We start from the raw sequence: 12,493 nt of genomic DNA on the forward strand, positions 1-12,493 counted from the left end.
TCTGGTATTTCAATAGTATGTAAGGTGTGTGTGTATGCAGAGTTTATGTGAGGAATTAGAAATCACAAATGATAAAGATTCATTTGCATTTTCAAATCAGCACATGAAAAACATGGTAACAAACAATGACATTTCAAAAGTGTAGAGGTGCAGATTGATCTGAAATTTACATTGTTTATGAAAGCAGCTGTACTTAAACATTGATTTTATTAGCTGATTGATTGAAATGAATGGCAGCTGTTTTGATAATTGATTAATTTTTCAAGCAAAAATGCCAAATAGTTCTAGCTTCTCGTCTTTTGTACTATAGATCAGACAAAACAAGGAATTTGTATACATCTCCTTGAGATGTGGGAAAATAAAACGTGCATTTGTCACAATTTTATGACAATTTATAGTCAAAAGATTAATCAATTAATTGAGAAAAAAATAGCAAATTAATCAATAATTTAAAAAATACTGTTAGTTGCAGCCCTATTTTCAAGTGAGGTTTCATATTTCTTCTTCATAGGTTTTCATAATAATAATTTCCCTAATTTATATTGAACATTTCAAAGCCAAAATGCTTTACAGAATTTAAAAATGTAAATATGCAGTTCTGTTACATAATAGAATGAATATAATGCAATTAACATTGTACAAGATGTTTACTGGAACAATGGAAAAGGTCAAGTGATGCCGTGTCCTACACCATCCTTGTTAACTCAATGGCCATGACCTCAAAACCCCAAATACTGTCCAGGAACTAGAAGAGTGAATAGTCACTCCAGCCTCAGCCTTTTCTATTTCTACACACATTTATTTCACTGAATTTGTCACCTGCCAGTAGGTGATGGTTAAAGTGCCTTTTAGAGTGCATGCTGTAATTCTATTACACTGAGAAGTGAGAACACTGTAAAAAGTTATGGTAGGTGATCCATAACACTTATTAACTGGTGTGTACAGGAGAGGGAGCTAAGCTAGTCTGCCAAGGGTTGAGTTGTTGAAAACCTCAAACACCATAGTCGAGTAGCACTCTATCATACAAAAATTAAACACTATAAAGTAAACATTGTATAATAGCTGGAATGCATCCTCAAGCACTTGTAATGCCTTATTTTGTTACTGTAAAACCACTTTTATGAGCTTTCATTGTTGTTCAAGTGTTTTAATCTGCTGTTTAAAATGTGATTAGCGACATGGGTTATTCTGCTCTCTCCACTGGTATTGTCAGTCTTGTCACCACAATAGAACTGAAACACTCCATATAAGCGACGTTAGTTTCTTTCCAAAATTATGAACACTAACTAGTGTAGCATTAAGGAAACTGAAGATAAGTCAAGATCAAAATAACATTACATTACTGTAACAGCATACAAAGACTTTTATTTCAGGTAACTTAAACCTCATAATCAATATCATGATTTTAATTATCGGATTTAATCTGAGAAACCATCTCTCATTTTATGTGTGAACATAAGGTAAGATTTCTGTCAGTCATTTTTTCAACTTTTACACAGAACATATTGGTGGTGTAAAGTTCTTAATACTTGATATATAATATTTGTGATAATAGAATGTATCCCGGTCAGGTTAAATATTACACTTAAATACATCTGTTACACAAACATGAAGAGTTTATTGTTTATATTGCCAAGTATACATTTAAAAGTTTTCAGCCTGGCTTTCAAACTGTAAGGAAAAAGGTCAACAACAATATAATCTAGGAGCTAGATATATTGGAAAGATTGTTGGAGAAAAGAGGGGAGGAATCATTCAGTCTGTAACTGACAAGAGGTATGCAAAGAAGGGAGGTGCTCTTGTGTTTACCTGACTAAAAAAATAAACAGTTGGGGTGTCATGTATGTGCTGCAGATGTTTCCTCCAATTATATGACAATGGAGTAATACTGCATTCAAAGTCCGCTGATATACTGTATATTCAAAGACATTCCCACATAAAGAAAAAAACAAATATGAACCAAAACAAATAATAATGCACTTTGTTCTTGTTTCACTGCAGGTTGTGGATCATTTCCTCCTTGGCAATGAGATGTGTCGTCTTGTTGACCAGAGACATGAGAGAGTTGAGTTTGTGCGACCAGTCGTTGAGCAGGTCATTGGGATCTTTGGGCCTCTGGAAGTTGATGATTCCAGCCAGCCGGTCAACCTTAGCGTAGATGGTCTTGTTAACAACTAGGCTGGAGAGGAACTCCTCTGATTCCTGATGAATATATGAGCAGAGAGACATTAATGTAAGATGGCCCATCACGATACATCCTTTTTACCCAAATTTAACCACTCGCTCTACTTGAAACTATACATGCTGAATTCAAAATGACAAAATTGCTGGAAAAACAAACAAAAAACAAAAACCATTTGATCTAACAACAAATTTACTTTCTGTGCTGTAATCATAAGCGTAATTTTGAAAAAAGCAAATTATTACAACTGTGCTTACGTCAATGGAGAGGTCAAGGAGTCCGGCCATCCTCTTCATTGTGATTCTGGTGTAATATTTGGCCATTATTCTTATGTTCTGGGGGGTGGGGTGGGGTGGGTGGAGGAGAGATAATTTCATTAATATACTGCAGAAGAATTGCATAAATTATTTATAGACAGAACACAGGGACTTTCAGGTCACATCAACAGCTACACTAGGAAAAAAATATTCATGAGTGAAATTCAAGCATCTATTACCAATATAATTAGTATACTTTATTATTACACATGTCTGTCTGCCAGTGCAGCAACTGAATCTGCACTGGGCCTCATATCATTATTGCTGAATAATTTAATGTTAAAATCAAGCCTAGGTTTGGATAGCTCAAATGCAGCTGAGAATATTTTAGAAAATGTAGTAGTTTAATTAATTTGACCCACGTCTACCTGCTGTCAAGCATGACGTCAAGCAAGGACAAAGAACTATCCTGGATATGAATTTTTCAGTTTGTGAGGGAAATTGTTGTATGAATATGTATAAATGCTTGTGTGAACTTGTGAAAGGTTCAAATGCTTCGTGATAGTCATAGAAATCATGTTTGTGTGTCTGGACAGTATGTTCCTGGTTGAAAGAGAAATAATGAACATGTTTATGAACATGTCTGGGTATAATCATGGATAGAGTAGTCACATCACCTAGAGGTTGGTGTCAAACAGACTAAAAAATATTCGCCCCACTCTTCAGGGCTCACTCCTCCACAGCAGCTCATATGTCTGTATTGAGTGTGAATGTGTCATGCTCTGAATTAGGGATGTCAACAGTTATCTGTTAATTGGTTAACCGCAGAGAACATTTTTAACTAGTTACACTTTAGACAATTATTCGTTCACATCACCAGACAGTGTGTGTTGCATTATGGGATGTTTGTAGCCTTAATGTTGCTAGGCTATCTAGTGTCTTAAAGTCTGTTCATTGTGAGTGTGTTAGAGCCAGTCGGCACTAAAAATGTTCCATTAGTCCAGTTTAACCTGCAGGAGTTTCTGAATGCCTTTGTATCTTGTTTTACTGCCAGGGAGGAAATAAATTCATGATGGGTGAAAACAAGTCCAAAGCATCTTCTGATGTCTCTACTGCACCGCTGCCAAATACCACTGTGGCAGATGATAAGGAGCTCAAAAAGACAAATGAGCAGTCTTTAAAATGCTAAAAGCTAGGGAAAATCATTTTTGACTGCTTCCAAGAGCCTTGTATGAGAGTGTCTGAGTATGTGACTATACTGTGATCTAAGTTATATTCAAAAAGTAACAATGTTCCAAAAAACATTTGTTGGAAAAGGGGGGGGGTAGTAATCTTTTGATCAAGGTCACTTTATTTTTGAGCCAATAGTGTTATAGCAATATGCTGTACCACATTAAGAAGCACTGGCTGCAGTGTCCGAAGATGGCTCACAGTTGCAGCCTAAGATCATGTCGCTGCTTGCCGAGTGGAGACAGAGTGATGTGTGCTGGTCCAAGGTCATCACCTGGTTGGTGTGCCAAGAGACAGACTAATATGCTGCCAATCAGTGTGGAAGAGGGTGAAGGATTGAAATAGCTAGGTTGGCTCCTCCAGCCCAAGTATGTTATGTCTACAACAGCTACTGTGACTGAATGCATTAAGGAGAAGGATGAGCTAAAACTCAAATTAATAGAAACTGACATCCCTACTCTGACCATTAAACAAAGTGTGACAAAACTATATCGCAAGTGCAACAGGTAAATTGTCACACCAAGTTCCAAGTGAAGGGACTCAGCATTTGACTCTTTGACTTACATGCTCCACCACTCTGTTCTTCAGGTCCTTCCACCTTTTCTCCCCTTCTTCTGAATAAGAGAAGACATCTGTGGTGGGACTGTCAGGTGAGCCCTCTCTCAGCTCCTTGCCATAATCCTCCACCAGAGAGGCCCAGCGCATCAGCTCCATAGTGGTGAACTGCTTCAGGAGGTCCCTGGGAATGGAAGAGGAATATATTAAAAAGGTTCCTTTGTGTTCACACCTTGCTATGGAGGGTATTCACAGAATGTCATAAGTGATGACAAGGCTCTTTTAAAGATCACATTAAGTCTAGTGCCTAGGAGCACAGGGTATGTCTTACTTGTATTTTGGGATTTCTTCCAGTTTCTTATCTGCACTGATTCTGTGCACAAGGTCTGACTGCTCATTGTCGTAAGGTGCGAGGATCACATACAGCACGACACTCTTCAAGGCCTGAAACACAGACATGGATTGGTTTTCAAACACAGTGACACTTATATGGCAAAGTATAGTCTGGAAACAGATATTGCCAACTATTCTGTGCTCAATCATCACAGTTCATGGAAAACGGCATTGATCAAAAGGACGTTCACATCCTGGATATGTGTTGGTCTGACTGAAAACTGCAGTTTGCGTAGAAGTCTAGATTTTACTACTACTATTGTTTATCAAGGCAAAGTGCAGGAATATAGTTCAATAGAATTATTTTTCCAACAAATTTGATAATCTGAACCATGAACTGGAAACACTTTGACATTAACAACAGGAAAGGTTTTCAATTCTACCCATCTGATAAGCCAGTGATTAGGGTTAGTTTCAAAGAATCAAAAACATCTTCCTAACAGCAAGCATGCATTTGACTCTCACGTTTCATCTTTTTTTCCTTTTTTTTTCACTGGAAATGACATAGCCCAACAGTCACTTATCCAGAACCTCCAAGGTTCCTGACAATCTCCTTCCAGTCAGCTGCTACCTTATTTAGGTTTTTATAGTTGAATGAGGAGATATTTTAGAGATAACTCCTCATTTCAACTAAACGGATCAGCTGTTCCTCATCCATGAAGTGCTTTGAACACGAGTGATAGGAGGTAAGTAGAAACAGGGTGTTCGACAAAAAAAAAAAGTTAAAAACAAAACTAAATGGTTTTTCACTGTCATTGCACTGTGTAACTGTATTTTGAACACAGTACATAGTATGGTGCCTTGAAAGAAAGCCTGTGTACCTGTTTCCACTTGCTGCTGTCCTCCAGGATGCAGGGGGTATCATATATGGCCCGATAATGTTTGCAGATAGACAGGTAGGAGCCCTCGTGCTGGTCCACCTGAATCATCAGGTTGTAGTACTTCAGCTTCAACTCCTGAGTGGTTCAAGAAATAAAAAAAGGGAAAAGTTACAGCATTCAATTACACCAAGCAACTTCCAAAATCCTGTTGTAAAACTGAACACACAGGCCAGACACCAAATACTTATCAGTGGCTGTAAAGCCACTGATAAGTATTTGTGAGTAAATAATTACAGTATTTTATTAAAGCTCAAACTCAACCTCTAAGACACAGTGTTCAAAATAACTTTTTTTTTTTTCCTCTTACCTCACTGCCCTCTTCTTGGAAGAATTTGGTATTGATCTTCTTGCTGATGATCTGGGTGCGAATGTAATCCTTGACAGCAATGCAAAGCCTCATCTGTTCCAAGATAAACTCCACCTTCTCCTTTTTCTCCATGGAGCCATATGTCTCCACCTGAACCACAGAAAAAAAAAGTGCACTTTCATTAGTTTAGTCTGTGTATTTTTCACGTGTAGAAATGTGGTAAGTCAAGTAAATCAGTCAGTTAAAGGGGGAGCGACTTTGCTGATATCTAGCTCTTTATTTTTCTTTTTGGACCCCACTAGAGAAGCTCTGCATGACTGACAGTTCAAAAAATGTCCTTTTTATCCTATACTGGTCCTTTATGCAGTCCTTCGTTTCAGCCTTTAACTCTAAAAGGCAATTTAGCTCCCGTCTCTTTAAAAACATCCCGCACCCAATGAGCCACTCTGTTCTGATTGCCCAGCTTTCCATAGGCCTACCAAGGGCCGGCTGCATCAGAATTTCCCGCTTTACTAATCAAAATCAAATTAAAAGCTTTCAAATGACTTCATAACAGGATACTTTTATTGTGAAGAATGAACAGGGAATTAAACATATGGCGATATTTGGAACTCTTTGTTCAGCAAGTCAGTTTGAGGTAATGCAGAGAGGAATAGCACAAGCACTAGCAGCCACAGTGATGATGATGTTGATGAAGAGCTGCAGACAACCACCAGTACACCTCCAACAGGTAAACTACTTATTTTACTTTGCCCTGCTGGAAAAACACTCACAGCACGACAGCTAGACTCGGGAGCCTCAAAACAATGGAAATACACCATAATGTTAGTGAAGTGGAGCTGTGAGCTTGCATGCTGTGTTTGGAGCAGACAGCCATATAAAGAATTTCTTCATGAGAAAAAAAAAAAATTAGAAACCGCGCTTTCAGAGTGGTCTGAAGCCAGTGCCTTTTGCTCACAGGGATTGCTTCTACATAAGATTACCTTAATATTTGATACTTTGGCCATGTTTAATATGAACTTTTGACATTGTAAAATTATATGTATATGACTGCAAATAATTAAACGCATATGTCTCCTTTAACGAAAGGATGAAAAGAAAACATAGATGTGTGCTCATTTGTCCCCACTACTACTTTTTTTTCTTTCATCCTAAAATGGAAGAAAATAAAGCCCATCAGTTTCTTACCTGTAGCTCCTGAAGAATGGAAGCTGCCTCTTTGACCTCTCCACTCTGCTCCTTAATACCAGCCAAAGTCTTGGTCAGCCTGGCACGCTCAATCTCGACATAGATCTGTGAGGAGGACACGTTTGGTGTATTAGAACAGAGAGGGGGGCTTATGTCACCGTTTCCTTTACTGCATGAAGGATGGACATTTGAGTGATTACACAATACAGAGTCTCTAACATACAGTTATCAGTTACACACAAAACATATTGCAGACCTTGCCAGCAGTCACAGTGCGAAGCGTGTCGATCAGTCGCAGCTTGATAGTCAAATCAGTCACAGTGTCCACATACTTGTAACATTCTTGCACCATCTTGGCAACAGCCTGATGAGACAGAGAGCACAACACAAATGAGAATGCATGTCTCAGTAATAAGAGCCTGACAAAGAATTGTAAAGTAATCATATTTGTTTGAAATCCTCTGAATTTATGACAGTCTAAATATTTAAGACAAGTGAGCATAACATCTGGACGTAAAACAACAGTGTTTGGTATTGGGTAGTGAAGTTTATAAAATTACTTTTGGGGGCACAAGATCAGCTAGGTTCTTACTGCTGGACAGTGAGAATATGTTCAGACACCTCTGGTTGAAATGAGCCATCCGTGGTAAAAGAAGCATCTGACCTGTTTGAGCTGACTCCTCCTTTTGGAAAGCAACATGATGTTTTCATTCAGGGCGTCCCAGTCCTTCGCTTCATGACACATCTGGACAACAGCCACAAGGATTCTGGAGGTGGACACCATGTCTGATGCCTGAACGGAGGGATAGAAGTAAAAACATAAGCTAAAATAAACACATATACACACCTACAACAACTCTATTGTATACTTTTTCATGTACAATGTTGATGATGGGGACCAACGATTGTCATGCAGATTTATAATTTTTTAAATAGGGAAGCAGCTCTAAGGGGTTCAGGGTTCCAGGATATTTTCCAGGGCATTTATGTAACTGCAAATTAAATGTTTTAAAGAATTATATATTTTCTAGGATGAGGAAGGATCCATGCTGAATTGGAAATCTTTAATATTTGGGGTGTGACAATACACTCAGCTCACAAGACGAGACGAGAGACGACATTGAGTTCACAAGATCGAGATGAGATTTTAACTATATTTTAAAGAAAACTTTTTAAGACTGTTCTTTTATTTGAAATTTGAAATAATGCAGGTCCATTTTGAAATGTTTTAACTAATCATCTTGTAATGAATCACTTCAGTTCTACTTCCTAAATATATCATTATCATGCAGTATGCAGCAATGTAAACGGTTTCCCCATATAGATACTTTATAGAAGGATAATTTTTGAAATAACAACCATAAATACAAAATTTAGATACAATCACACATACCAAAAAGTAAATTATAAAGAACAGAAACAATTATAATATATAAATATAAATTAAATAAAGAATCCAATTATCACAAATAACATATTGCTAATAAAAAAACACACACAAATCCTGTATCACACACATACAAAAGTAGAACAACATACTTATAAATTGTGTTATAATTTGGTAGTGTGACTCATTTTACTTTTTGCATCATTAGGCTCCCATATTATATATACCCCTATTAATATATACATGATGAATAATGATAAATAATTATGATATTATGATTTTGGGGATCAATTTGTGAACTTGTAGTTCAAATACAGGGAAAATAGATAAGTTATACTGACACACTACTTTACAGAGCCACTTACCGTTCTGGTTTGCTTTTCCAATGACAACAAGCTCTCAACAGCCTCCTGCAGCTTGCCGTCCTACAAAAGACAAACTTAGCATCAGTTGCACCCAGCGGTTATATGATTGGACTCAACCACTATTAAAAGGCATAAACAAAACCTGTGCAGAAAATTGGGCTGTGAGTGATATTAAAATGTTGCTTTAGCATTAACACTTTGCTACATTTATTCAATATGTCAGACACTTAAAGTAAAGGATCCGAGTACTTCTAAAACTGCAGGTCACATTATCTGATCTGATCACTAAACAAACAGCAGCACCTGTTGGAAACAAGAACAGAACATGTAGGTGTCCTCGTAATGGCCTTCGTTTTCACTGTAATCAATTTCAAATACATAAGCATTCACTGAAGTTAAATGGAGCCAAGGAATGCGCATCCATCCCTTGTAGCGTTTCTTGTAATGGGAAACAAACTGTAGCCTTTAAGTTTGCAGTGTAGTTATAGCCTATTTTAGTATTTAATACCGTTATCATCAATCGTAAAGTGGTCCATATTCAACCTGCTTTAAACCTCTCTAATATTCGATATTTTCCCCATAGCAAAGCAAATTTTAAAATGATAAACGCTTCTTATTGTAAGACAAAAAAGGACCAGACGAATATACTGTGTTGAAAATTCAAAGTAAGAGAATGTAAGGCTTTTACGAGGACACCTGCGTGTTCTGTTTTTAACAACAACCACGGACACATTACGCTGCAAATTGGTAAACTGCAACTCCATGCTAGCAAGTTAGCTGAAAATGCTGCCAATGACTGGACTGCTAACATTACTAGCGTGCTAGCGAGCTTACATACACAGTGTTTGAGGGAATAAAGGCTAAATAATCTGTGAAATGGAAAAATAACAACAGTGAGACGTCCCTTTCACTCAATAAACTGGTTATAGGAGGTGTAGCGCTAAAGCGAGTAACGTTACATGTTAGCTTAGATGCTAACACACTGTTCATAATGCACCATGACTCAGCCGGCGCTGGCCTCCTTCACTGCCCGCTTACCTTAGCCATTTTCTCGCACTCCAGGAGACGCTGGTCTACAGTTGAACTGTAGTCAACCTCCATCTTAACAATCTTTCCATCGGATCTTTCAGATCGCTCTTCAGACATGTTTGCGGTGTAGGGTTGACGATAATGTACGCTTCTCTCTTTTCTTTTAGACTCAAACCCAGCCTAACTCTATTTTGCTTGTCAAATGAACGGAGCAGGAAGGTGGCCAATCAGAGGACAGAGCCAAACAGCTGTCCGCTGAGCCTGAAGGACCCAGAGAGGACCTCTCAAAATTAATCAGGCGTTTTAAAAGTCTGCCTTCACTGTGAGTTGTTTATCAGTGTATATCTCTATCGAAACATGTGAATACAATCATAATCAAATGCTAACTGTGAGTACACAAACGAACCCACTGAAAATAACGTTCCGTGGTATTAAACTGTAAACAATAAAATACAAATAATATCTGATGTAGATGAATAGATAAAATAAGTGCAGATTCTTAACTATAATGTACACTTACTGGCCTCTTTATTAGGTACATCTGTGCTGTGCCAGTACAACAGCTCTGCTATAAACTCTACATTTATGAAGCTTATACATTTTCCGTTTTTGTTGACATTGTCAGGAAGATGATAATTCTGCTTTATGTTTATTACTGAGGCCATTGTGGGTGATGGTGATGTACTAGGGTGCCTTATATTGAATGGTGTTCCTCATATTTTTGACCACTCCATTAACATACATGAGGGGTGCAAAATATTAGGAACACCATTCAATATAATGCACCCTTGTACACCACCACCACCACCACTTAGTATGACCTCAGTAATGAACATAATGTAAACTAATCATGTTCCTCACAATGTCAACAAAAACTGGAAATATATAAACTTCATAAAAGCAGAATGGATAGCAGAACTGTATTGGATTGAATTAGATTGCACGGGTGTGCAGTTTTGATTTTGCCATTGTTATGGAGGCTGTATTACATGCCACTAATGTCCTGCAATGATGGCCTACATGTATTTTAATGATGACTGTTTTTAGACATGCTGTTGATATCTTTAGTCCCATCTGCTTATATCCTATCTGTAAATCACGTTTCAAGACAAAGTATGACTAATGTGTTTTTTTCTTATTCAGTACCAAAATGAATGAGTCAGTTTAACTGTACATTTTAAGAGGTACCTTTTTTGGAAGACACTATTCCCTGTTTCACCGGCAAGCATATAAAATGAAATTAGAGTTTAGATGAATTGATGTGAGGAATGTAAAAACAAGCAAAAAATAATATTTAAGATTCTGTGCACCATTTGCACCAATAACTATAGGGTACTTTGGTATGAGCTGAGGACAGGTAATTTGCTTGACCTGGAAGAGCTGCCCAGTATAACTTCTTCCCATGAAGCCATAAAACACTGAGCAAACTCAGTTTTGCATATTTTGCTATCTTAATGATGTCAAGGACGAGTTTGATGATGGGGCAGAAGAATATGTTATTATGAGAGTATTGTGGCAATGATGACAGTGCTGATGACAGTAAATGATGACAGACTAACAGTAAAAACAGGATGATGACAATGATTAAATACACAAATTCTGAAAGTGTTACACCTGCCCTGCATGCATCAGTCAGTCATAGTGAATGAAACACTTTGTGAATGGACATTGAGTATATGAATGAATATGGCATGCAGTGACCACAGTCCACCAGTAGGTGTCCCTTTAACGTCTGCATTGTACATTCCTGTCTTCACACAGTTCAGTGCTTTTAAAGGTTCCAGTGCCCCCATAAATAAAGCTAATGTGGGTCAGTGACTTTCCTGCTCATGGCAGAGAAAGCCCCAAAGCCCTGAGCTAAAATCAGTCAGATTCCAGTGCAGACTCAGTATCTACCTTTGAGGCCTGAAGAACTGAACATGACTTGGATCCACTGAGAGGAAGATCAAATATGGAACAAGAACTCAACAGAGGTATAAAAATATTCTGAGTGCTTTGAACATACTTTTCAGACTTCAAAAACATCAGGATGAGCTCAGCTGAAGAGGACTAATGGAAGTCTTAAGTGGCCATCATGACCATCATGATCATCAAAATTATATTTCCTCAACACGATTGATGACAATACCAGGCTGATACCAAGCATTGAGGTTCTGGTTGAGCCTTAATTTGCTATTTTTAGCTCTGCTGATGTGGACAGAATCATTCCAACTCATGCTGAGGAAAATAACAAATATTTCTCCTGCTAATGTTTTCACTTCCGAAATATGGGACACAGGCAGGCCTATTCAGCTATATCAGATTTGTTTGGTATTATAGACACAATGCAGGAGTTCAGGTGGCATTGGTTTCTAATCACTACAGATCTTACTGAAATAGTTGGGTTATCATTAGGTCATGGCTAGTTAACTCAGAGATACCACTCACATGAAAGCCTGTCATTGTCCCATGGTTTCCTTAAACTCAAGGGGTTTAGGTTAAGATAAACAAAGAAAAAGAAATTAAATATGGTGTGGTGTTTTAAAAAGCTCTTCCTTGTGTTATGTGCCAGAGAAAAATGAATTAAAAAGTTGTTTGATTGCAAATCCAGCTTTCATTGTGTCGTGAGACATCTTAAGACAAGTCTCAAGACATCTCTTATTCATCTCAGATATATATAGACAGTTTCAAGATGTCTTAGGAAGGCTTTGTAATAATGGCAGCTTAAGACATTCAAGGA

General features: G+C 37.7%; 1 protein-coding gene across 1 annotated transcript; it reads right to left on the reverse strand.

Annotated features, from left to right (window-relative positions):
* Positions 1-1,598: 1,598 nt before the first annotated feature.
* psmd12 (proteasome 26S subunit, non-ATPase 12) lies at positions 1,599-9,963 on the reverse strand. Its single transcript, XM_053338859.1, has 11 exons — positions 9,784-9,963; positions 8,746-8,805; positions 7,658-7,786; positions 7,250-7,357; positions 6,994-7,098; positions 5,806-5,955; positions 5,439-5,573; positions 4,556-4,668; positions 4,234-4,408; positions 2,440-2,517; positions 1,599-2,202 (listed from the first exon to the last, which is right to left on the reverse strand). The coding sequence occupies exons 1-11, from the start codon at positions 9,889-9,891 to the stop codon at positions 1,993-1,995; spliced, it is 1,371 nt and encodes a 456-aa protein (XP_053194834.1). The 5' UTR covers positions 9,892-9,963; the 3' UTR covers positions 1,599-1,992.
* Between the last annotated feature and the right edge of the window lie 2,530 nt (positions 9,964-12,493).

This window comes from Scomber japonicus, chromosome 2 (genome assembly GCF_027409825.1).
Source record: "Scomber japonicus isolate fScoJap1 chromosome 2, fScoJap1.pri, whole genome shotgun sequence".
Classification (NCBI taxonomy): Eukaryota; Metazoa; Chordata; class Actinopteri; order Scombriformes; family Scombridae; genus Scomber; species Scomber japonicus.

Coding starts and splice junctions, on each gene's coding strand:
- psmd12 (XM_053338859.1), bottom strand. CDS start 9,891: ATGTCTGAAGAGCGATCTGAAAGATCCGATGGAAAGATTGTTAAGATG. Junction 7,099..7,249: donor GCACTGTGACTGCTGGCAAG/GTCTGCAATATG, acceptor TCCTCCTCACAG/ATCTATGTCGAGATTGAGCG. Junction 5,956..6,993: donor CCATTCTTCAGGAGCTACAG/GTAAGAAACTGA, acceptor TCTGTGGTTCAG/GTGGAGACATATGGCTCCAT.